The 25,718-nt window shown below is 35.4% G+C and overlaps 5 protein-coding genes and 1 non-coding gene across 7 annotated transcripts; 2 read left to right on the forward strand and 4 right to left on the reverse strand.

Moving 5' to 3' along the window:
- Nucleotides 883–2,152, forward strand: LOC104771499 (expansin-A7). The gene is made up of 3 exons (XM_010496031.1): nucleotides 883–1,094; nucleotides 1,209–1,524; nucleotides 1,618–2,152. The coding sequence occupies exons 1-3, from the start codon at nucleotides 932–934 to the stop codon at nucleotides 1,928–1,930; spliced, it is 792 nt and encodes a 263-aa protein (XP_010494333.1). The 5' UTR covers nucleotides 883–931; the 3' UTR covers nucleotides 1,931–2,152.
- Nucleotides 3,028–6,166, reverse strand: LOC104771511 (protein HOTHEAD-like). Its single transcript, XM_010496040.1, has 5 exons — nucleotides 5,986–6,166; nucleotides 5,551–5,890; nucleotides 4,667–4,968; nucleotides 3,384–4,329; nucleotides 3,028–3,280 (listed from the first exon to the last, which is right to left on the reverse strand). The coding sequence occupies exons 1-5, from the start codon at nucleotides 6,065–6,067 to the stop codon at nucleotides 3,235–3,237; spliced, it is 1,716 nt and encodes a 571-aa protein (XP_010494342.1). The 5' UTR covers nucleotides 6,068–6,166; the 3' UTR covers nucleotides 3,028–3,234.
- LOC104771518 (calcium-dependent protein kinase 26-like) lies at nucleotides 8,156–11,189 on the forward strand. 2 transcript variants are annotated; one of them, XM_010496051.1, is made up of 5 exons: nucleotides 8,156–8,318; nucleotides 8,814–9,551; nucleotides 9,641–9,937; nucleotides 10,121–10,510; nucleotides 10,733–11,189. In XM_010496051.1, the coding sequence occupies exons 2-5, from the start codon at nucleotides 8,957–8,959 to the stop codon at nucleotides 11,020–11,022; spliced, it is 1,572 nt and encodes a 523-aa protein (XP_010494353.1). In that variant the 5' UTR covers nucleotides 8,156–8,318; nucleotides 8,814–8,956; the 3' UTR covers nucleotides 11,023–11,189. The 2 variants fall into 2 exon arrangements, with proteins under 2 accessions (XP_010494353.1, XP_019098969.1); XM_019243424.1 differs by lacking the exon at nucleotides 8,156–8,318 and adding an exon at nucleotides 8,376–8,634 and having other exon boundaries at nucleotides 10,733–11,022.
- On the reverse strand, nucleotides 11,239–11,310 carry TRNAG-UCC. Its single transcript has one exon. It is a non-coding gene; the product is annotated as a tRNA-Gly (tRNA).
- On the reverse strand, nucleotides 11,392–14,292 carry LOC104771534 (UDP-galactose/UDP-glucose transporter 4). Its single transcript, XM_010496070.2, has 7 exons — nucleotides 13,856–14,292; nucleotides 13,283–13,311; nucleotides 12,984–13,185; nucleotides 12,440–12,682; nucleotides 12,244–12,345; nucleotides 11,999–12,106; nucleotides 11,392–11,812 (listed from the first exon to the last, which is right to left on the reverse strand). Exons 1-7 carry the CDS (start codon nucleotides 13,982–13,984, stop codon nucleotides 11,579–11,581), a joined length of 1,047 nt encoding a protein of 348 aa, XP_010494372.1. The 5' UTR covers nucleotides 13,985–14,292; the 3' UTR covers nucleotides 11,392–11,578.
- Nucleotides 15,731–16,787, reverse strand: LOC104771542 (dehydration-responsive element-binding protein 1F). Its single transcript, XM_010496082.1, has one exon. The coding sequence runs from the start codon at nucleotides 16,538–16,540 to the stop codon at nucleotides 15,917–15,919; it is 624 nt and encodes a 207-aa protein (XP_010494384.1). The 5' UTR covers nucleotides 16,541–16,787; the 3' UTR covers nucleotides 15,731–15,916.

Here is a 25,718-nt window from a genome sequence, read left to right on the forward strand (position 1 = left end):
GGGGGGGGGTTATATAAAGTATATAACTAATTATCTATATTTTAATATATATAGTTAATTAACTAAAGGGAAATTTCCAAAAGAAGAAGAATTAGCCACACATATTAATTTAAATAACTTTCCACAATTATATTGTTCGGACATTACAATTGGCTAGAAAAACAGAATGTTTACAATAATAACTTTGGTTAATAAATAAAAAAACAAGTTTTCACATATTAGTTTTTGTTTGAAACTTCTATATATACCCAAAAATTTCAAACTAATTCATGATAACTTGATACATGTATAGAAAGAGTTGGATATATTTGTCAATTTAAACATTCAACATCGACCCACCATAATCGAAATTTTATAACTTAAATTTCCAATACAATCTACCGAAAAAATCATTCAAGTATGCTGACAAAAAAAAATCATTCAAGTATTAAAACATAATAAATGCATATATCTTACACATTTTTTTTTGCCCATTTCTATTTAGTTACGTAAATCGTTGACAAACGACAATACAAAAATGAATGTCTGCTCTTCATTTTAACGTTTTCATTGAAAATACATAGACGCACGTATAGAGATTGGATAGAGTCGGTACACGAACCGCTAATAGAACTTGCTCGCACGTCAACTTGTCCTATATAATAAAACTTTGCTCGCTTAAACAACAATTGACTCGTTTTTCTAAACTTTTATTTAGTATTTTCTATGGCAAAAATTCAATGAAATTAAACAAATTCCAACCAGTACGGACAAAAAGTCTCCAATATAAACGGACAAAAAAGGATAGTGACCCTCACGTAGCCACCACCACTGTCGTTGAAAAATCCCCTCTATAAAAGATAGTCTCAAATTCGATTACTTCATCAACAAACAAACCAAACACAAACCCTAATTAAGTAAACCCATCGAACAAAAAAAAAAAAAACTAAAGATGGGTCCAATCACAAGTTCTTGGAGTTTCAACAAATTCTTCGCGATAGTTTTTGTCGTTTTCGCCATCTCCGGAGAGTTCGTCGCTGGATACTATCGACCAGGCCCATGGAAATATGCTCATGCCACTTTCTACGGCGACGAGACCGGTAGTGAAACTATGGGTAGGTTAACAATTTCATTGCACTTAACTTTCTCTTGCATATACCATGCATGAAGATGAAGCCTGTCCACCATTTTTTTTGGATATCTCCTAATAGTTTTATGTATATATGCAGGTGGTGCATGTGGGTACGGAAACCTTTTTAACAGCGGTTACGGTGTGGCCACAGCAGCGCTAAGCACAACGTTGTTCAAAGACGGTTACGGATGCGGCCAATGTTTTCAAATAACGTGTATGAAGTCACCGCATTGTTATTATGGAAACCCATCAACGGTGGTCACAGCCACCAACCTTTGCCCTCCTAATTGGTACCAAGACTCCAACAATGGTGGTTGGTGCAATCCTCCTAGAACCCATTTCGATATGGCTAAACCGGCTTTCATGAAACTCGCTAATTGGAGGGCCGGTATCATCCCAGTTGCATACCGAAGGTATTTATAGTTACGACACTTAGTTAATTAACCTTCGTTATATGTATACTCCAAAACGTTATAACTAATATATGTGATTAATGATGTATACAGAGTGGCATGCCAAAGGAGTGGAGGTATGAGGTTTCAATTCCAAGGCAATGCATATTGGCTTCTCATATTCGTGATGAACGTCGGTGGCGCGGGAGATATCAAGAGCATGGCCGTGAAAGGTAGCCGGACGAATTGGATCAGCATGAGCCACAATTGGGGAGCGTCTTACCAAGCATTTTCGTCTCTCTATGGTCAATCTCTATCTTTCAGGGTCACTTCTTACACCACAGGTCAAACCATCTATGCTTGGAACGTTGCTCCGGCTAACTGGAGCGCCGGTAAGACTTACAAGGCCACCGCCAATTTCCGTTGACGTTGAAAATTACGCTTTTGCTCTTACTAACCCAACGGGGTTTCTCTCTTATTTTTCTTTTCTTTTTCTTATTGTTATTCCCTTTTTTTTTGGGTGGGGTTTTGAGAAGTTCGGTGGCCTTTTGACTTTTGTTGTGAAATTTGTATTGGCCCGGCTTTATGTTATATACATCTGCATGTATATGTATAATGTATCTAATTGTGACATAAATCTTCTTATAAAAAATCGTAAGGAATTGTTGGTCAACACTTTCTTGATCTAGTCATCTAGAGAATTTCGTTATTTGAAAGTTTTATACCAATAACTCGTTTTTCTGTTTTCTTTTTCCCTATTTAACACATAAAGAACGTTGTTTCTTAATATTGGTAATTTCAGTCACCAATCTAATTTAAAGGAATCGTTCTCAAGCCACGTATTGGTTCGAGGTTGTACCAGACAACAATTAAAACCTATGGGGCCAGCTTATGAACATAAATACGATAGGGTGGTGAAATCGGATTGAAAATAAGCTATAGCCTAGAGAGATATACAGATAGTTTTTTCGCTTTTTGATCCGAACTTCACTTCGAAGAACATGCGAAAGTGATTGTAGCTCCGAGGAGTAATAATGAGCTTGATGCGACCAAGTTGAAAGCAGAGTTCCCGGAGTTGATGTGTCTATAAAGGAATCTCTAGTCAAGTTGTTGTCTATAAAGGAACAATCACTTTCGCCTGTTCTTACCTAACAGGAAGATAGAAAAAAAAAAAAAAAAAAGAAGAAGATGGAGATCAAAGTCTAAAAATGAAGAAAGGTTGGGGTCTTGAAATCAGAATTTGGAACAGAGGATTTTGAAAACTGAGAAATGGGTGTTAATTATTAAATTTTAGGGTTTGTGAGCTTAAAAATGTTGTGTTTATTTATCCTGAGTTATTGCCTATGATCTCTGCTTGGCTTGTATATATTTGTGTCACTGTGCTCCGTTTTGTACTAATGTTAGTTTTTTTTTTTTTGCAAATTGTCTACTGATGATAAAAACCCTTGTGATTTTAATTACACTGAACTGTACCTCATAATACACGTGTCATTATCATAAATTAAAAATATGAACAAGGAAGAGGGTACTCGAAAATATATTCGTATGCACGTCAAGTTGGTCCAATAATGAGTACCAAATAGAAAATTACTAAGAATAATATGCATTATATCAGTAAAACCATTTATAAGGTCTTGGTATTGATGTCCAAAAAAAAAAAAAGATCTTCAATGGATCTCATTTTAATTTTTAATACAAAGTTTCCACAAACCCTGATCCGATTCAAAACTCTTACTTTTTGGTGAATCTCTCTTTCAAGATCTTCACACCCATATACCTGCATGCGAATATTGTTGACCAAGTCATGGAAAAATCGTTAGCCTTTAGCCAAAAAAACACAAACATCAACATTATATATAGGGACTATGTGATAATTTTACCTGCCAAGCATCATAACGGTGGCTTGAGGGTTTGTCCCGGGACAATAACCAACGGTCGACATATCAATGACTCTGAGTCGGTCGATACCAATAACTTTATAATCCCCATCAACTACTTTACCCACAACACATCCTCCATGGTAATGCCAAATAGTTGTAACTGTATGCTGACAAAATTCCTCAGCTGATGGAGGCAAGGAGGCTCCAGGACCACTTCTCGGCGGCCTTAGATTGACTGGAGTACTCGCCGTGAGGTTAAGCAAATACTCAAACGGCATATCCGCATACTTATACCTTGAAAATGTCTTAGATTGTACGACTCTCTCTATAGTTTGGATCCCTCGAATACAACGTTTAAGGTCGTCCGGATGTTGGAAATAGTTGAAAGTTACAACCGGATTATCTTTCGGATTTCGGGTCTTGAGTTCTAAATGACCCGTTGATAGTGGGCCCATTACTTTCTCTAAAAGGAAACCTCCTTGAAAAGGTTGGGCTGATGATAAGTTGGTCATTGAATTTGACTCTAGTAGTGTTGCCCTTGGTGAAAACATTGCGTAGTAGTCTCTAGTAGATGATCCACTAGAACCACCGCCACCTCCGCCAAAATTCTCACCACCGGCGGCTTCCACATATGTTCCTTCGCCGGTAATCCCGACAACCTCGATGAGTGAGACCTCGACCGGGACCGGAGAGGGGATGAACACGGCGTTCATAGGGTTATCGTGCATGCCTTGGCCCACTTGAGGCTGGTCCATCACCACCGTGATATTTTGAGCCTGTAGTTGAGCTGATGGACCAACACCACTTAGCATCAGAAGTTGTGGGCTCCCTAGGGTTCCCGCCGATAGGATGATCTCGTTCAATGCGCCTTCCTTTAGGTAAGCTCGGTGGGCCTGACCGGTCTGGTCTCGGTACACAACTCCGTTAGCTATTGGCTTGGTGGTACCTTAAACGTGAATAATTGGAAATTGATAGTTAGTTAATCATATGATATAATGGTAACAGAATTATGAATTAGAATAAAGTGATAAGCAAGACTTGATTTATGAACAAAAGTAATGGACTAAGAGAATTTACATGAAATATATAGTGAAAAAGAAAGAAAGACATTGATTTTGCACAAATGTCAATCAAACCGCATCAATTTATTAAGAAAAAAAGTTAGGATGACTTATAAACTTAAATCCATGAAAATGCATTTAGTAGTATAATATATCCAACTTCTAACATTGTATATATTTATTTATTCGGTGATTTTATACTAGAAATGTTACATTAAGTACCTCGAGTTCGAAACAAGATCCGGTGGACAGTAGCATGCAAAAGAACGGTAATACCCTTGGGATCGGCGTACTCTAACAAATCGGCGGCGGTGTGTCTATGGCCATTGTGGTCAAAAATAGTACCGCCAAATTTGGTGCCATTGATGTGATCATAAGTGAAACCATTGTTAGGGACAATCCCAGCCTCCAATAAGCCGTCTCTCACGGCGGTTTGCCACGGCCCCATCGGAGGCTGAAAGGCCACTTTAGCTTCTACCCACTGGTACGACTCGTTCGCTAGCGCTCCGTCCCAACCCATGTTCCTAACAACATTTCAATTCGTATTAATTATATTATAACGTCGACGGACCAAAGGCAACAACAATAATAACTAGTAATTTTCTAACAAAAAAACAAAAAAAAGGAAAAATCAATAACTACAATCATAAATACTATGTTAAATGATATCATCTGTTGTCCTACATATATTAATGTATGCCCATGTGGATTGATCAAATATTTATTTCCATGATGGAAACTTTTTATATATAGGAAAGTCGAAAAACTCGGATACTTTTTTGTTATTCAAAGCACTCGAACTATGATTTTAAATTTGAGTGTGAATCCTTCAAATGAGTTGGTACGGACGATAATTTTATATTTTTACTTTGAATCGCAAACTAAAAACGCCATTTTTTCAAGAATAATTTAAACTAGACTGTAGATATTCTAACCTATGGTGCAGTGAAAACGGTCGCAAGATATTATGCATTATTTACTTATAACTTATAGTACTTATAGATAAAGTAGACGAAAAGACTTCTGCATTAAAAAATTCATCATATGTGAAATGTATATTTGTAAATATACGCATGCACGCGTATTAGTATTTCAGATGCACTAACCTAACGTATTTGGTGCCGGCACGTGTGTAGAAGCCGGCGTTGAGAGCGCTTCCGCCACCGAGAACTCGAGCACGTGCGTTAATGACGCCGTCCTCCGATACAAAACGCTGAGATGGTGAGGCCTCAGACAAGTCAGAGAGAGCGGCTCCGAACGACGAGAGCCTCGTGATATTGGGGTTGTCGTACGGTGCGCCACCGCGTTCGAGCAGCAAAACGCTAGCGTTTTGAGACAGCGTTGCGGCTAGAGGGCACCCGGCGGTCCCACCACCGATGATAATGTAGTCGTAGTACGACGTCTTCGGACTTCCTGTGGCGTCCCGCATGAAGGAGTAGTTTGGAGCTGCGACCAAAAAAGGTAAAGCTGTAACACAGTACTATAATATGAATACACAGATACATAAGAAATCTATTTGTAGTATATATGAATATGATTACCTTTCTCAGAAGAACAAATTGGAGAATGGATGAAAAGTGAGAGAGCAACAAACAATCTCCATGACCAAAATCTATCCAACATTATTACAAAATTGAAGTTAAACAAAATCTAGAGTATAATTTTCTCACTTTGTATGTGTATGATAATATATGGGACTCGTGTTTTTTTCTAATAAAGGTTTGTGACAAGCTATGGTTGAAATTAATGGTTTCGACCTTTCCACTATTTATATAGCTAGAGGCAATTAAGAAGAGTCCATCTAATTCTGAGGAAATGCAACATCAAGATTCTATGTTTATTTTCATGGACACGTGTCGCATTGAGAAGCAGATAAAAGACCCTCAAAATATGAATAAATAAATGTCATTTAAAGAAAATGCAAATTAGATGCGGCTGGGAGTATCATGAGAGAAAAAAGAAAACTAAATGGACCGATAAAACTTATAGGGAATACAATATAGAAATGGGTACACTCAACCTGTCTCTCTTTGACACATGAATAAAGAAATCCGAAAATGGAAATAAAATTAAATACTATATGATTATATTTTAGTGGCCAACGTCCATCAATATTATGTTAAAGACCAACGTCCATTAATAGACAGTTGGTTACAGTTAAAATGCACCAACTCTTTCTCTTTGTCATTTGATCGTAATAACTAAATAACTAACTAAGCCGAATATGTAGGTGGAAATAATGGACAACAATAGTTTCTCTAATGATTTAAGTATGATAATAGAATGTTATAATCCATACANAAAAAAAAAAAAAAAAAAAAAAAAAAAAAAAAAAAAAAAAAACAATTTTCGAACTTAACTACATATTCAAATTCTTAGGTAGTAGAACCCGAAACTGATTTAGGTTTAACAATATTCTAGATGAGAAAAATTTATTGAAATATGTTGACGAAATAAATATGATTGCTTGATCAGCGTGTGTTATTAAACCCTACTATTTGTTATTAAACTCTACTATTTTATTAATAGAAATTCTATACATCTTCCGTGCTGTTCAATTCAATATACGAAAATTATATGGGCCAAACTCGATTCCACTATCAAACGAAACGGACTCAAAGCCCATCATACATTTTCTTTTTCTTTTTTTTTTCCTAAAAAAAATCCCCAATAGAACCCACGTAAACTATAATAGTAAAATATAGAATGCTGAAAACACACAGAATTAAAAAAAAAATAATCAAATTTAAATGGATTTTCGTTTGATAATTTTCTTATACACCGATTACGTGGCATCCAAAAAAAAATTATGATTTGGAAAATAAATAAGAAAAATGAAAATAGTGGAGTACAATATGCTTGTACAGCTCATTAACATGAAATACAGATGGATATCTCTCTGGTTCTCAAAAGCATAGACAAATCGAACTGACTCTAATGATTAAGTTAAGTTACGTAAAATAATATTATTGTTAGGCTAAAAAAAATTATACTAGTAAATTAAGTTAGTTTACTCAATCAATTAGTCTTCTATTGTCTCAGACAGCGAAGCAACCAGAAAAAAAAAAGACAGATAGAAGTGGAAGACATCTATAGGTCCCGCTCCATACGTATAACGTGGCATACTTGAAAGTTGAAATGGGTATTGGCTAATATTATTATCGTCGCGAGCTATAAAAAGCTTTGTTCGTGTGGGTCTTTCATCTTTTTCGCCGTTGGATAGCTTTCCAATAGTTAGGTTTTTGTTTTACATTTTATCTTTACAAATCTTTTCTTGTCCAATCCCGTACTTGGATCATAGCATACCATTCTGTATTTATATTATTCCCTTACTCGAAACATGGAAATAGCATGTTATTATTCGATAGATTTTTTTTTTTTTTATATGCTACAAAATAGAAAGCCACAAACACAATGGTGTATAGTGGTAAATGTAATATGCAATATTCTGTTTACAAAATTTAGTTATACCATGTGAATATGTCATCAAAAATGAATATTATAAAAATAGAAATGAATATTTTAAATTCAATATTCGTGGACAACATGGCTTCTCGCGTCGCGAATGGTCTAACCTTATAATCGAAAAAGTATGAGGTAATAAGTAGGAATTAGACGAAAAAGCAGTGGTCTGGATTGTAAATTAGAAAAAACTTGTCGTGAAGTAAGTAAACGTGAAACTGGTTCTCCCGGTCACAAGTTGACACGACATTTTAATTTGAAAGAGAAGAGAAGAGAAGAGAAGAGAGAGAGAGAGCAAGTAGAGAGAGAGAGGAGAGGACTGGGTTTGGTCTCTTCGCTGCAACCTATAGCTGTTCGTTTGCTCTTCGACGTGATTCGATTCTCAGTACTCTTTGCCCAAAACCAAAAAGAGGTAAAATTTCCAGAAATTTTCAATCTCTTTATGAGTTTCAGAATATTAAAAAACTCATCTTTTTGGTTGGATTGATTACCTTACAAGTTGAAGCAGTTGGGGGATGAACTTTTATGCTCTTGTTCTTATCTAGATTCCTGCAAGTTTCTTCTTTTACTCTTTTTGTGGCTTAATTTAAGGCTGTCTAGTTGATTAATTCGAGATCCAGATGCATTTCAATAACCTCAATTCGAGGTTTTTGCCTATTTTAGTTGGACTTTTTTTTGAGCTAGAAATGGAGTTTTGTGCTGTGAGTTAGTCCTTTGCCCTCTGGAAGGTACTTTGATCTATGGGTTTTTTGTTTGAGTTGTTCTCTCAATCTAAACTGGGTGAAAGCAATTGGGTTTCATTTGTGGGAATTCAAAAGCTAGCCTTTTTTATTCTTTCAATTTCAGTTGGTGTTACTTTGTAGATCAGTGCTTAAATCTGAGGTTTATGTCTTTTGAAACTTTACAGATCGGAGGATACGAAGGTGAATGCAGCTAACGGTTTCGTCGAAGAGTAGCTTCCCTTACCAGATTAGGCCTAATTGGGTATTATTATAAGGCGGTAAATTTAGTAAACTGAGATTTTATTGCTAGGTGAAGATTTGGATATATATGGGTATGGACATAGCTGATAAGGAGAATACGAGCCCACTTTTATTTGAATTCTGCAACTGCTTTAAAGTTGCAAGCCTTACTGAAACCATTCTAAACCCTGTAAACGTTTCCAACTTAAAAGATCGATATGTGCTTGGGGAACAGTTAGGCTGGGGTCAGTTTGGTGTCATAAGAGTATGTTCTGATAAGTTAACTGGAGAGAGGCTTGCTTGCAAGTCTATCTCTAAAGACAGACTGGTTACACAAGATGACATGAAGAGTATCAAACTCGAGATTGCTATAATGGCTAAGTTAGCTGGGCACCCAAACGTGGTGAATCTCAAAGCGGTTTATGAGGAGGAAGATTCTGTGCATCTTGTGATGGAACTATGCGCAGGTGGTGAGCTTTTTCATAAGCTTGAGAAATATGGAAGGTATTCGGAGTTCCGTGCGAGGGTGCTCTTCAAGCATTTGATGCAAGTGGTCAAGTTTTGTCATGATAGCGGTATTGTCCACAGAGATTTGAAACCTGAGAACATTCTTATGGCCACAATGTCTTCTTCGTCTCCTATCAAATTGGCTGATTTTGGTCTGGCAACCTATATAAAGCCTGGTAAGATAGAGTAAACACTGTCTTTTTGGAAGTTATCAAATCCAGAAATGGAGATTGTGTATTCTAAGAATGGGTTTTTGTATAAGCAGGGGAAAAGTTGAGCGGGACAGTTGGTAGTCCGTTTTACATAGCCCCGGAAGTGTTGTCAGGGGGATATAACCAAGCTGCTGATGTATGGAGTGCAGGGGTTATTTTGTACATTCTTCTCAGTGGAGTACCTCCCTTTTGGGGAAAGACTAAGTCAAAGATTTTTGATGCTGTCAGGGCTGCAGATTTGAGATTTTCTGCAGAGCCATGGGACCATATAACTTCATACGCTAAGGATTTGATCAGGGGGATGCTTTGTGTTGATCCTTCCCAAAGGTTATCAGCTGATGAAGTTCTAGGTATGTCATCTTGTCCGTCGTTTCTTATAAACTTGAAATGATAATTAATTTCCTTGAATGGTCGTAGTCATGAGAAAGTTATCCATGTTCTTAAACTGGCAAAGACACCAAGATCTTATTTTAGTGTTGCCTATACATTTGTGAACTACAGCAGAGTGATAATTTATCTGCACTTGTTTGTAGCTCACTCGTGGATGGAGCAATTATCTGAATCAGGTCAAGAAAAATATGATCAAGATGGGTTTGGCTGTGAAGGATTGGAGAATGGTGGATGCTCTTTCTCTACACAGTGTGTTTCCCGAGAACAAGATTATAGCTTTAGCATGGCACAATTAGAGCAGCCAACATACAACGATTGTAAATCATCATTCTCATCTTTCTTACCTGCGGATAACAACACATTGCCAAATTCCGGTTTTGGTGGGTTTTCTTTTGATGGAATACAACCGGAATCAACCTCAGCTGGCTTCTCATCAACTAGAGTTCCCTCCATGCCAAGCTTTAGCTTTTTTAGCCCAGACCCAGCGACGACACAGAACAATGACACCACTGAAACAGATGGAAAACTTCGAGGTACATATTTAACTCTTCCTTGCTTAGAAACTAGAATGTTGGATTTGATGATGGCTATACATAGTCAATATACTTTCCAAAAATGGCAAAGACATTAACTTCAAACCCACGAATCAAGATCTCAACTTTTTATGTTTCCAAACCAAATCTTTTTCTGTTGACTTTAGTTGAGTTTGTGTTAATATAATCTAATCGTCTTCTTAATATAATCTGATTTTACAGACTCAAGCCCAAAGAGGTCACTGCCTTCACCTGATTCTTCTTCACAATTTGAGAGGCGTGAGGAAGCAGGGGAGAATCAGACAGAAGCAGCAGGAAAGCCAGAGACAAGAAGGGAAAGAGGAAACTGGTCAAGAATGTCAGGACTGCACAGCAAAAGGAACCGGACCATAGGACTAGGAGAGCTAGATCAGTTGGTGGTGGATGTTGCAGTCACAGAGTCTATAATCAGATGGGCATCTTGCACGCATATTCCCACCGCTCCATCCCTCAGATTGTCGCTCGTTTGCTAGAGCAAGAAGAAGAAGAAAGAAGATAACTGTTATCAGTAAAATATTGTACACATCTGATTTTGTTCCTGCAATCTCTTGGTTTTGTAGTAAAACATATTCATGGAAACTGACCTCAACTGTATAAACCAATTGGAAATAGAGTGTGATTTTGATGTTTTTAGAAAAGATATGGTCCAATTAAATCTAATTTGAAGAAAAAAAAAGAAAAAAAAAAGCTGCGTCTGCCGGGAGTCGAACCCGGGTCTATTGCTTGGAAGGCAATTATCCTAACCGTTGGACTACAGACGCTTAACAAACGGTACACTGATATCTAACATTATAAACCCACATTTTTACTAATTCGTTTAGTTACATCAAAATAAATTGTAGTGAAAAAACCCAAACATTTTCTTTGCATTTGTATTGATCAAGTTTCAAATTGAAGTTTCGAGTTAAAAGATTCTGAACTACAAAGAAGTAAAACAAAATCTACTTTCTAATAACACAAAACATATTGACGATAAAAAATGTGAAACGAACTAAGAATTGAGTTTTGAAACATTTCTCTCGTCGTTTATTAGACCAAAGACCGACTCTCTTCATCGTCTTCCTTCTCAAACTTAACCCGTTCCAGCTTCTGGGGTGTTTGACCCGAACTCGAAGATTTCGGGTTTGGATTTGGATCTGGAACCATTTTAAGGATAATTCCCATAGAGATGAGTAACAATCCCGAGCCATGCTGTTCCGTTAAAGGCTTAGTGAATATCAAGTACGACAACAACAACGTAACTGCTTTTCTCGCCGTTGTTATCTACTCCCAAGACAAAAAAAAAACAATAATATGGCTTAAATTTTGTACGATTCAAGATCGTGTAGATTTCTTATTTCAAATCGAATAAAGTTGCACCAATATCTACAAATCAAATAAATTATAGTCCTAAATAACTAAACTGAAATGCAATTGTTAAAATGGTTAAAGTGGTTAAAGTAGATTTACCATAGCAGTTGTGGCTGCGCCAAAGAGCGCAATGAGGCATAAAACAGAGACTTGTCCGATAAATGTTGCCATGGCTTCGAACACCAACACTCCATATATATATGGATGCTATAAAATGTCAATTACAGAAAATATAATTAAAATTTTCATTAGTCAGTGGTCATCATTGTAATGCCTTTGTCATTTAAGTTAAGTGGCCAATAAGAATTAGAGTAAATGGTATCTTATAAATATATAAAGCTTACTTGAGCACATGAAGTCCAAGCTGTGAAGAGCTCTCCGGTAAGAATCATTGGTGCGAGTAAGAACGGTAAACCAACTACCGTCGAGCAGAACAACATCTCCATCTACCATCAAAGAGAAAGAAAACCCCCATTACACGTTATTCCAGAAAGAGGGATATTATATACAATAGAAGAAACTGTCAAAAAAATGAATTACTTGTGTTGTCTCGGGATTCATCGTGAAGATAGCTTCTTGCAAGTTACCAAGAAAGGCGTCCATGATGAGAGCGCCCGAGATCATCATAACCCCAATTATGCTAAAGTCTGGGGATGAATGGGCATCAGCTAATGTGAATAAGATCAAACCAATTACAAGTAGCAAAGCGGATATGTACTCGTGGACTGGGTACTTTCTTCTCAACCCAGGTATAAATGCTCCCATTACCATAACCGGCAAAACCTAGAGAGAAAGAGGCAAAAATCAAGGTTAGAGAAGTTGAGACCATTACGATTACGAACATTATTTATGATTAGGAGTCCAGGACCACAAATAGAGCTTCCTGGACTACTAACTGAGTGTTAAGACGAGATTAACCTATGCAACAACATTCTAACGACCGTAACCTATTAAACCAGAACATTGAACAAAATTGATCCCAAAGATTACTCAAAGCTATATAATCCCTCGGCTATACTAGTGACAATATTGACACTATACTATACCATACTTAGTGAAGTGCAATCTTATTTTTACCATATACCTTAGTGGATTTGAACATGATTTGAGCAGGGTAATTGAGATAAGCCAAGGAGCCTTTGGTGAGGCCGTGAGATCCCATAAGAACACCAGATAATTTCACGTAAGTCTTCCATGGATTCACCATTTGCTTCGTCCTGAAGCCATGCATGTAAATCAGAGCAATATACACCAATCCTTGCGCAAATGTGAAATACCATCCATAACTGCAATGTACAAACAAACGTATAACAACTCAATACTTGTATAATTCAAATATTCTATCAATAATATGTTTCAATAAAATTTGATATATAAAATGACCTGAATTTAAGCCGGTTGTACACATATTCCTGCAAATTAAAGAAAAGCAAAAATAAATAAACAGAGCGTATAAAATAAATGATCCGAAATCTGTCAAATAAAAATGTTAACAAATTGGCAGCTAATTACTGTTTACAAATATATTAAGCAAAAAAAAGTACAGAATCTCAAGAGGAGGAAAAAAAGAAGCAGAATCTCGAGAAATTAAATTTATACTATATATTTGTATTAATTGTATACAAAATCTTAGATTTAACAAGAAAAAAATATATTTGCATGCCTAAATTTCGCCTTTGTTTCCGGTAAAGGTATTTGTTCTAATAAAATCATATTTAGAACAAGAAGACCGGATTCATCTCTAAACCTTGGAATTTTCTCGGCCAGAAAAAAAAAATAATAATAAACAGAGAAATACACCGCATGCAAAACCGGAATTTCATAGACATAATCAAATCAAAGAGCAAAAACAAAAATTCATGAAAAAAAATATCGGCAAAAAAGTTTATGGTCCTAGTACTGATTTGGTTTTATCAGAATTATATATATAATGTTTAAAAAAAAAAAGAAACGAACCTCACAGATGCCATTAACGAGGTAACCAAAGAAAAAACCGGAAGAACAGATGAGAAATTGTTGCCATCTCGGTTTATCAGAAAGAGGAATTCCAAAGAGCGATATCATTTGTTCTTCGGTGTTCTTCATGATCTCGATCTCTCTAGAATAAAGACAGAGAGAGAGAGAGAAATAAAAAATAAAAAACCAAACCAAAGAGGATGAATGTTACATATAGAAAAAATTGATCTCTTTTTGAATATATATGTAGGATTAGTAAAAAGTGGAAGAAGAGTCAGTGATATTGACAAGTAGATGAAGAAAGGTATAAATATCAAATTGAAGAAAGAACAAAAGAATTCTCCTTTTGGATATCTATATTTTTGTTTCCTCTCTTACTATCTCTCTCTATCTAACTTTACGCTCACGATCACTTTTTGTCAGAGTACTTCGTATTTAAAAATATATCACACTACTTGGAATAGAGAGAGATTAAGGGCTAATTGTCTACGCCAAAAGGGTGTAATTGTCTTTTATTGTTATATAGCTTATGTTTTTGTACTTATCTTTTTACTTAGATAGATAACTATGGTTACTTATTAGACCCAAAAAAAAAAAAAAAAAACTCAATCAAAGTTGTTGAACTGAATAAACAAACTTCGAGAATATTCGATTTTTAGAGTTTGAAAAATAAATCCGTGAAGGTAATTTGGATTTTAGATGATTATTGATGAAACACGCACTTACTTGCTCCAAAACCTCGTATAGTGAACTCTCCATCTTCCAATATTGGTACTTATCAGTTCCAAGCAGCCACGTGTTTCACGCTTTTAGTTCCGCGCCATGCCACGGCAGGCTGAGAAATTTTTAATTCTCTACCAATTTATTTTGGAAAAAAAAAACTTTTGACAATAATAAATATTTTAAAATTTGAAGTCCTCGGATCATAAATTCCGTAAAAAAGACCTACCATGAATTTCGTTTCAAGATATCGAATTTATTATTTGCAATCTTGACATGCAGAGTATTTCGGGAATTGCAATTCCACCGTAAAAACTTATTATTGACATTGATAAGTCGTCGAAATTCATAAATATAATATTCCTAAGTTGTGGAAAGCATAAATATAATATTCTCAAAGTCATAAACTGTATATAATATTTTTCGCATCTTGTTTGATTGGTTCGTTTGAATTGATTTTTTTTATTGACCAAAAAAAAAAACTGTATATACCAATGGTGTCAAACTGTCTATCTCTAATAGTCAAAGATTTTTATCTGCTAGTTTAGTAGTTAGTATCCTTGTAAGATTTGATTAAATCTCCCCTTAATTCTATTACAAGTAGATGATCACACTTTTTTTTTTCCTTTAAAGTTTGCATATTTACTACAACTGTCATCAAGTTGAAATGCAAATTGGGCTTACGCTATATGTATACAGGTTCGTGAAAGCCGAATCGTTTGATAAAATTTATAATGAAGAAAGATCCAAGAATTATTAGGAAATTAGGGGTGGTATTGGTTTGAGATTTATGAAAATTTTTGAAGAGTTCAACAAAATCATTAGAAGTGAATAAGTGAAAGATTGTTAAAGATTGTTAGAGAGTTTTGTTGATTAATTTTCTAATAAAGTTCTCTAAACAATCCCTGAATTTTTATGATATTTTTCAGGACTTTATTTTGTTAAGAAAATGTCTAAAATCATGAACTAATAACATAATAATTGAACTCATTACAATCCTACATTCTTTTGTTTTAATTGAATAACACAAAACTTTTAATGATTTTATAAAAATCTGAATCCAATAACCCAGATTTGTTAAGATTTTAAATGATTTTTTACAAATCACAAACTAATAACACTAAACTTTAATAGACTTTTACAAAAACTTGATCTAATAACAGCATATTCTACATAACATTTAAAATTTTTAAAACTCTATTCAAATCTTAAACCAATAACCCCACTTATACCATCAAGGAACCTTCTAAATTCTAAACTCGACCAAAGGACCTAACGCAAAACCTTTGAACTCTTTACTTTTACTCACAGTCCTTTTAACTTTTAAATGTAAACTTGATTTCAGTAGTTGTAACTCCATAGTGACATATCTTCATAACACGTCTCTTCTTCCATGTAAACATTAGGAGTCATGTCTTCCATATATGACCGTGGTGGTGACATTAACGGCTCCTCCGCGAGCCTCATCATCGTCGTCGACACTTCTTCGTAGTCCCCATATCCATACGAAGAAGAATTCAACTCCTCCGAACCCGAACCAGATCCTGAACCAGAACCCAAATCCACTTCATCACCTGAAAAGGGTAAAACCGTAATTCCACCGCCGAAGTCCGCCGGCCTAAACATCTCGGCCGCTTCCGCCGCTGCTCGTCGTATGACATCCGGGTGGTTGGACTCAGGCACCGGGAGCCGCCAAGCGGAGTCGGCGAAATTCAAACACACGGATCTCCCGCGCAGGGCCAAAACCGCCACGTCGTGTGCACGAGCAGCCATATCAGCAGTGGGATAAGTACCGAGCCAAATGCGGCGTTGGTGGGTAGGCTCTCGGACTTCGCAGACCCATTTGTCGCCGTTCCTCCGACGTATACCTCTGTAAACAGGGTGACGTGTCTCCTTGAAGACTCTCCTTCCCGCTCGTTTCTTAGGCCTCATCTCCGCCAAAACAATCTCGTCGTTGTTCATCATTACTCAAAAAGTACAAAACAAATTCGCCTGAAAAATTAAACAGAAGTAAAGGAACTTTCCGGGGCTAACTTTAATCACTGTTTTAGAGAAGGGTTTTTTTCTTTTTCTTTTGTTAATCGAAATATCACAGTAAAAAGATATGTGAATTTGATTTTCTTGTAAGGATTTGGTTACAAAAAGATTGAAGTTTTGTTCTCAGTGAGAAGAGTCTGTTTTTGTTTGTTTTGTTTCTGAGTTAGAGCTCTGTTTTTTTTATTTTTGCTGGGAGTTAAGTAAGCAGAGAAGTGTAATATATATAGGATACGGTAGGACTTGATGGGACCTACAAAACTATGCGAAATGAACGCGCGTAACACACATTTTTATGATTTTATTATTATCTTATCCCACGTATGCCACTTATATTAGCTGTTAGCCGTTATTTACCCAAAAGGTTCGTTCTAGATTTATTTATTCTTATTTGTGTTTGTGTGTTAAAGCTTTAACCCAAAAAAAAGTGTTTCTTCTTTTAAACATTAGAAGATCTAATTCGGCACATTTTTTTTTATTTAACTCTAGTATTCATCAGTGCTTACGTTGAGGTTTCTTTACCAAATTATGGGAATGGGATTGGTCTATAATTATTATGATTGCACAAGTAAGAGGGCATGGCTATTATTACTCTATTAGTGTAACTAAAATAAAGAACGAACAACTTTCCTCTTTCAACATGACGCATGATTTTTTTTACCAATAAAGAAAGAAGAAAATATATCATAGTATAAAAAAAATGTATCAATCTATATACACTGACTAAGAAATCTCTTACGAGGAAGTCATTTACCATAAAATTGATAAAATTAAATTTAATCACTCATCACTTAATTTTGTTGGTTTAAAAAAAAATACAAAATCAATAGTATTATCTTTGATATTTTAAGAGTGGTGGTGAAATACGTTATCGAGATAATCCAGTTAACTCAAAATAACACTACGATATAATGCACATTAAACCACGGCTATCCTTTTATTTAGCACTTAAAGTGGTTTTTAAAAATACAGACAAAGAACATTCCTGGAATCTTTTGGTCAAACATAACTTTTTGGCTTTGTTGTTTTAACTCAAGTATATAGTTATTAAATATTCAGATAGTTGGGTCCAGCTGAGCTCTCCCATGCTGATTCGTCTTTCAGGATCAAAATATCCATTTTAATTTAAAAGATATATCTAAGAATCTTATTTCCATATTTGTTTTTGGGGGGGGGGGGGGTAAACAACACGTGACTCATTTCCATATAAGGATATTAGCTGTGACTAACACGTGGGATTTCCGTGGGAACTGGAGTATTTTTTAACTACTATGTGGAGATTATAACACATTTTAATCCCTTTGCTTTATCTTATCCAACACTTTAAGATATATACTCTACGAAGGAAAATCAGCTTGTAAATCTACGTATACTTAATCATCTCACTACAAAACATATACTGTATATATGCAATTTTATTATAATTTTTTTTTGATAACTAAATTATGAAAGAAGAAATAGAAAAAAAAATCAAATTTTAGTACTAAACAGAAGATAAGAAATTACCACATTGATCGTTCAATTTAAACAAACAAAAAAACATCGACAATGATGTAACGTATATCTGGAAATTTATTAAAATAATTTATTGACATCCAAGTTTATCACAATTTCGATAATTATTGAATGAATACTATCCTACTATATTAATCAAGAAATACAAATATAAAACTAATATTAAAATGTGTAAAAAATTACATTCAGTTGCCATTAAAAATGAAATTAATTAAGTTTAATTAACTAATTTAAATAAATATACTTAATTAAAAATAAAAATGCTGATAGATCAAATATTTTTTCTCTTTAACAAATTATGGACGAAAATTACAAAATATATATTTTTTTAAAAATATAACAAATCAGAATTTCAAAACTAAGATTTTATATCTAAGTACTCAATACAACTATTTTTAATAACTAGATTTCAAAGATTTTGTTAAAATTTCAAATTATGATTCTCCTATGAAATTTATTTTATTTTATTTACAAATTGTTTAAAATTTTCATATAATACTTATGATTAATAAAATGCAGATTTCATTCAGCATATGCTGTGATTTGAATTTTTAAAAACAAATATATATTACTTGATTTATGAAAATAAAATGTGTGTTTTAATTTTCACATTGACAGGTTGGTAAAACTAAATTTATATAACTGATAAATTAATAAATTTTATTTATTCATAACTATAATATTAAAATTACTACTTCATATTTCATAAAATAATGATGTAAATACAACAAACAAACAATATAAAACTGTAATATACGTCAAAAATCAAATGCTATAATATTCTAAAATAATTCGTATTCAAAAAAACATATATAAATTTACATAACAATTAAAAATAAATAGTATCTCAAATAAAATATATATTTTTTAAAAAATATGACAATAATAAATTTTATTATTCTATTATAATTTTTTTTTTAAAATGTTGACAGGTGCTTAAAGGCACCGGATATTTTCTAGTTGATTTGTAAAAGCGCTCACTCAAAACGTTCATGCAAATTAATACGTTTGATGATAAGTGACGAGGATGTTGACATTTTGAAGAAAAAAAAGCGTTGAAATAAAATGTAAAGCATTAGAGACAAAGAGACATGTTGGTTGGCCAAAATCAGTTAAGGCTTCAATTCTTCATGCTGTCCCGTGAGTGTCACTTGCGTGTGTTCTTCTTTCATCTTTAATTTCTCTCTTTCAGAACTTAAGATTATGTGAACACTTTTAATTAGTATACATTGTACTATTATAGGCAAATTATATGTATATTCCGTGTATTAATAATTTGCCCCTTTTTTTTTGGATTATAAACCTAGTCTCTATAAAACGATAAAACTTTATTTCAGCGAAACTAAATGAGTACGTCAAGAAATAATAAACCAATGTGCAAATTATAGTTCTTATGTTATTCTAAAGTAATCCTTGCCAAAACACCTCTAGTAATTTGAAAGTGAAAAGAAAAAATGTAACTGATGAAATTAACCATTTCACCATTCGTCTCATATAAAGCATTAATTAATCTCTCACTAAACACTATTAAAACAAAAAACTTACCTTCACAAATCTACATTTGCTTCTTTGATTGTCAGTTACTAATACTGCGAAGCAAAAAGAAACAATCTGGATTCCGATCTTCAAGTTTTGAAGAGGAAGCAAGAGAGCACTATCGAGTTTTCAAATATAAAGAGGAAGCAAGAGAGCTCTGAACTGTTTCGAACTTCACTACCAACTAAAGAAACAAAGATAACGAACAACCCTATGAATTGTCCTTTTTTGGATCTGAAACATGTCCAGGAGGAGGAACGATTCATTAAAAACATCAATAAGTTACATTAGTACAGAAACTAAATTGTTCATAGCTAATTATTACTCTGTAATGGATTTAGATGAAACAGAAGTTACAGAACCAACCAGGGGTTTCTCGTATGCATTCAAGAAAGCATATCCAAAAAGCTTTTCTTTAATCTACCATCCGATAACATATCCATAACCATCTTTATCATGGACGCATCAACAGCGAACCCTCCCTTTTTCATTTCTTCGATGAGTTGAGCTGATGTATTTATGTCACTACCTCGGAGATGTGCTCGGATTAGTGTGTTGTATGTACAACCATCTGGCTCATACTCATCCTCTTCTTCCATTTTTCTAAACAACAGGTCCGCTTCAGACTTCCTCCAATCATTATGTTGTATGTCTTAACATCGGGCTTCACTCCTCTAAGAGGTAAACTAGAGAATAAATCCCAAGCATTATCTACCTTACTATCATTGCACATCCCGTGAATGATGATGTTATAGATACCAATATCAAGTTCCATCTTACTCTTCTGCATTTTTTCAAATATTTCCATTGCTTTTTCTAGTTCCCCATTGTCACACAACCCATCCAACAAAATTTTGTAAGTCACAATATTGATAAGCCGTATAGCGTCTACACTAGAAGGAAGTGATCACGTGTTCTTGCATCTTGAAGGAGGAAGAATCATGTGACTAGTCTGTTGTATATAAGCTTTGTTAGACATTTTGTAGAGTTTATGCATTGTTTGTTGTATGTTGAGTGACATATGTGTCGCTTAGAGAGATAGAATTGATGAATCGGTGATGTGCCGGTGATTCTATTCTTTGTAACAGTGCATCAGAAGTAATAGATAAGAGTTTACTCATTGAATCTTATCAAATGGTGCGTTTGTGAATACGGATCGAATCGAACGCTGAAGAAAGTTAGGTTTTCAAGCAATTTGGGGATTTTGCAATTTGGGGATTTTGATGGCAATGTGTCTTGAGGGATTTCCCATCTTTGATGGTGTTTCCGGCGAATTGCGACCATGGCTTTCATGGATAGAGGAATTCTTTATTCAAGAGGCTTTCTTGGGAGATGAGAAGCTAAATCTTGCACAAAGTCTTCTCGAAGGTGACGCTGAAGCTTGGTTTTACTGGCGACAATCCCTTTGCACTTTCTCAAGCTGGCAGAAGTTGAAGGAGGCTTTATTGTTTCGGTTCGGTGAAGATGACGATCCAGAGAAGCTTCTATTGCAAGAAATGAAGGATCGACTCATCCAACAATGGCGTGAGAACAAAACAGGTAGGGATTTCAAGATGATCCAACAAGAACCAGAAGCGGTAGGTGAAAATGACTCGATTCAGGAGGCAGGATCAAGTTGTGCAACAAAATCGATTCCGGCGAAGGACTCGATTTGGAAAACAAAAACAGAAACGTTGGTTCACTTGGAAATCATTCAGGAGACAGATTCGTCTGGGTCGCGTGAGACAACAAATTCAACTTTGGCGACAAAATTGATTCAAGAAGCAAACTCTGAACCGGTTTTGAAGAGTGAATCGTTGGAGAAAGAGATGATTCACAAAAATATTGAGATGGTTGTTGTTAAAGGCGATGTTGAGAGGTTTCAGGAAGAGAGGGATGTTGAGAGGTTTCAGGAAGAGATAAGAATCAAAAAAAAAAATTCTCCACACCAGATGTTTGATAAAATGTCTCCAGATAAAGACGGGCTGAAACTGAGAAAGAAGATGAGAGGTTTGAAATCATGGATGTTCAAATACAAGCCAAAGAAGGTAAGACTTGGGAAACAACACAATCAAGACTACTCACACACTTGTACTTGGAATAGAAGAGTAAGTTGGAGGAAATACAAGCATGTAAAAGAGAGATTAAAGAGACTGCACATTCATGTTCCAGAAGGTGAAACTTTGTCTCGTGTTGATAGGCTGCACAAAAGGAAGAAGCAAAAGTCTGTATTGGTGGATTGCTTTAGACCAAGTGTGAACAGATCAAAGCAGAGGGTCACGTCAATACAGCGGCATCATGTTGTTTTCATGGTTGGAATTCAGAACACTGAGGTTGCTGGGATATCAAGGGAGAGAGTAAAAGAGTCTATGGTTCAAAGTAGAAAGATGCAGTGTGGGATTGCAAGTTATCATGTTTGGCACCGTTGGAAAGCTTGGTATATGAAGATCTTTGAGTTTACGTTTGACGCTGGATCAAAACTGCATTCTGTTGGCAACATTACTGCAAAACAGAGTTATGAAGGGTACTTTTTAGGACTCTACTCAACAAATGGGGACAGGAAAACCTATTTTTCTTTGTGGCATCGTTGGAGAGATAAGGGACAGAACAAAGAGCATGGATTCGTGCTTGTTTACAAGATCCAAATTAAACAACAGATTGATGTGTGGTGGTCTCAGATTGGGAAATTCATTCAACCTGCAACTTTTGCATCTATGTTGTTGGCTCTGCCAATCATCTCAACAACTCAGCAACAGCTTATCTACATTGGAGAGACTAGGATGAAGGCGGTTTATGTGCTCTGCTTGGGTGGCATTCACTTATGTTTTATAGATTTATGGAAGAGCAAGGCTAAAGATATTCCAGCACTTTGGGACACAAATGAGAACAAGCAACAATTTTCAACTCTACATTTCATGGAGCAGATCAATATATCTCAGTTCTGGCCAACTTTGAGAGTTTCTTCTTTAATTCGTTGCTAGTGATGTTGCTAGGAGAAATTTACAGTGGGATGTTGCTAGTGATGAACTTGATCCAGCCAGACAAAAGAGGAGTCATGGTTACTCGAATTGGGAAGTTCATAAAATACAAAAAGGGAAGTGTGTTAACGGGAGCATGTTTTCATTTATATTGGGCATGCCTTCTTATTTTTCTGTGTGGCATTGTTGGAGAATGATAACTCTATATATTACCATCTTTTAGCATGCATTTATCCCCTGTTTTGCATTGTTTAGAGATAGTTTTAGCACATTTCTGTCTTTTATTCTCAGTTTATGCATTAGGATAGAATTTGCATTGCATTTTCATATATGTGTGCATAAACAGGTGAATTAGGTACTTTGGAAGCACAAAGGAGAAGTTGTGATCACAAGGGAACATCTAGCAAGGGAATAAGGCTCAAAAGAGGAGGAAAGCAATCACTCGACAATGGAGTCGAGCACACAGTCGACCGTTTGCCAAAGAACACTCGGTCGGATTCAAGACAAGTCCCTCAAAGATCGACCAGAATAAAGATCTTCCGTTGGCATTAAGCTTCCATGTTCTTCACGAAAGTTGTAGACAACCGAGTTAGCTTTCCAATACCGGTGGTCTCAGGCCGATCGGAGGTAAGGTGAAAAAGTAATCATCCCATATCAAGGACTCGACCGTTGGAAGAAGCAGAAGAAGAGGTCACTTGACCATGGAATCGACCGAGCACATGGTCAAGTTTTGAGCCGCCTCTCCATTTTGTCTCCTAACTAACTAGGGCTTCCCTTCTTTTCTATAAATAGGTCTCTTACATCTGGCCACAGACAAGCTCGTTTTTTTAGATCTAGCCACCAAAAATTGTAATCTTCATAACTTTTGATTCTTTAAGTATTTTCATTTGATTTCTTCTACAAAGTTGCTTATTTTATCATCATCTTTATGATTATGTCAGTTTCATCATTTTCTGGGTTTGTGTTCTTACATCTCATTTATTAGATTCTGAGTAGAGATAGATTCTTAGAGATGGGTTAGGTTGGTAGAGAACTTAGTTTGTTTAGGATTGTTTATGCTTGAATTCTATGGAATCCTTTCTAGATTAGATAAGCTCTATTCTGTTCTTATACTGAGAGGGTAAGAACAGATCTTAAGCTTCTTAGCATCACACCAATGTTTAAGTTGCTAGATAAGGCTAATGCTAGAGATTATCATGAAGCATGCTAAGAGATTAGATGTTTAAAGTGATTTTTGACAAGTAATGATCTGATTCTTAAAGCCTGTTTAGTATGGTTTCACCAATGAGAGTTGGGTTAGGATGTTATTAAACTTGATTACCTTTGTCATGAGAGTGGATTGGTAAGCCCTTAAGATCATTGTCTAAGGATTAGCTCTTTGTTGATTGAGTTTTGTTAAGCAACCTAGATAGATTAAGTTTAATACCAACCAATAATTCCCATCCTTAGGATCTATTTGCTACTTTTTTGCTTCTGTTTCTTGCATTTAATTACTTGTTTTTTCTGCTTTATAGTTTCTGCACTTTAGTTTTGCATTTAATCTTGTGTTCTGCATCACTCGACCATGCACTCGACTTTGGTTCATACCATGCTCGATCGAGTGCTAGGTCGAGCTCCAGTTTAATTTCTTGTTTATGCATTGTTCTGTTCTTTTCTAGTTTGCTCTTGTTTATTTCCTGTTTAATTTAGTTTTCATCCTGTTTATTTACTGTTTTTTGTTACTCTTGCTTCACTGGGTTGACAACCATTTGCCACCATCTGATCTATCAAAACCACAGCTTCAGAGGTATTACCATTGAGACAAAGTCCATTGACCAAAGTGTTAATCGTTATGAGATTGGGTGTCTGTCCCATTTCAACCATTCGATCAACCAACCCCACGGCTTCGGAGACTCGGCCCTCGAGACAGAATCCGTTAATAAGAGTTGAAAAAGTGACTGTGTCAGGCGTAAACCCAAGTTTCACGATCTTTCCCATAACGGAACAAGCGAACTGAAGTTTACCACGTCGACAGAAACAATTGATGACAATATTGAGAGACTACAAGTCATACGCAATCCCAATCAACTCCATCTGCTTGGAGAGATCTAAAACAAGATCGTACTGTTTTGTCCTGGCAACAGCACTAAACAGTCTACTGAAATCTATGACAGTGGGAAGAGGACGAGACCTAATCATGTCTTGAAAGAGATCAACAGCAGCCTCTTTCTTAATATCAGCAATCCCATTCCTCAATCTCTCTCTATAAGAGAAAGAGACTTTCCCATCACTGACACTAGAAAAGACTCGTTCACGGCAAGACAAGAGTAAAGTAGTTCTCAGAGTACCTAGCAGTCTCTAGAAGCAGACGTGTCTGAACCAATCTAAGCATCGCCCAAGTTGATTTGCTTGTTCAGCTTTCACAAGCACCAATCCTCTGCGGCATATTACACCAATTTCACACACACAAACACAAAAACGAAAAAAGATTTAACCTTTAATAACTTTTGTTTATGAATTTTCCAAAAGGAGGATGCCTTTGTGTACCCAATTTGTTATCTTTGCAACGAAATTGAAAACTAGAAAGCTTCCAAATCTATTGCGTTATCGGAATTGTCTGCCCAATTCGCCAACTAAGGGTAGCATAAATAGCACTAAAGCTTAAAGCCTACAGAAGGAAGCAATGGGAAAAAACCTGATACTGTATCTTCAGATACGACAAGGACGAGAATGCTTGGATAACCGGTTTAATCCACCCGACCGGATAAAACCGGTTTTCTTTAACCTTTCTGCTTCAATAGGAGTGTTGCTAACAAAACGGTTATTTTTTTTTCTTTTTTATTTAATAATACGATGGTTTTTTTTTGTTCTTCTACTTTTTCGGTTTTCGCTATCATATTTGACAATTATTATTTGTGGCTATTAATTAAATTATTAATCCGCTTCTTCATTATCTAAGATAATTTATCTTTATGGTCGGTACAAAAATTAATTTGTTCAGAGATTTAGGGGGAAAATGTGTAAATTAAGATTAGCGAATACCCCCCTTAGTCTTCGGATATTGTTAACCCTATGCTAGGAGAATATTCGAACCTTGGTGATAGGATTAGTTGGCCTAATTA

Source organism: Camelina sativa, chromosome 3 (genome assembly GCF_000633955.1).
Source record: "Camelina sativa cultivar DH55 chromosome 3, Cs, whole genome shotgun sequence".
NCBI lineage: Eukaryota > Viridiplantae > Streptophyta > Magnoliopsida > Brassicales > Brassicaceae > Camelina > Camelina sativa.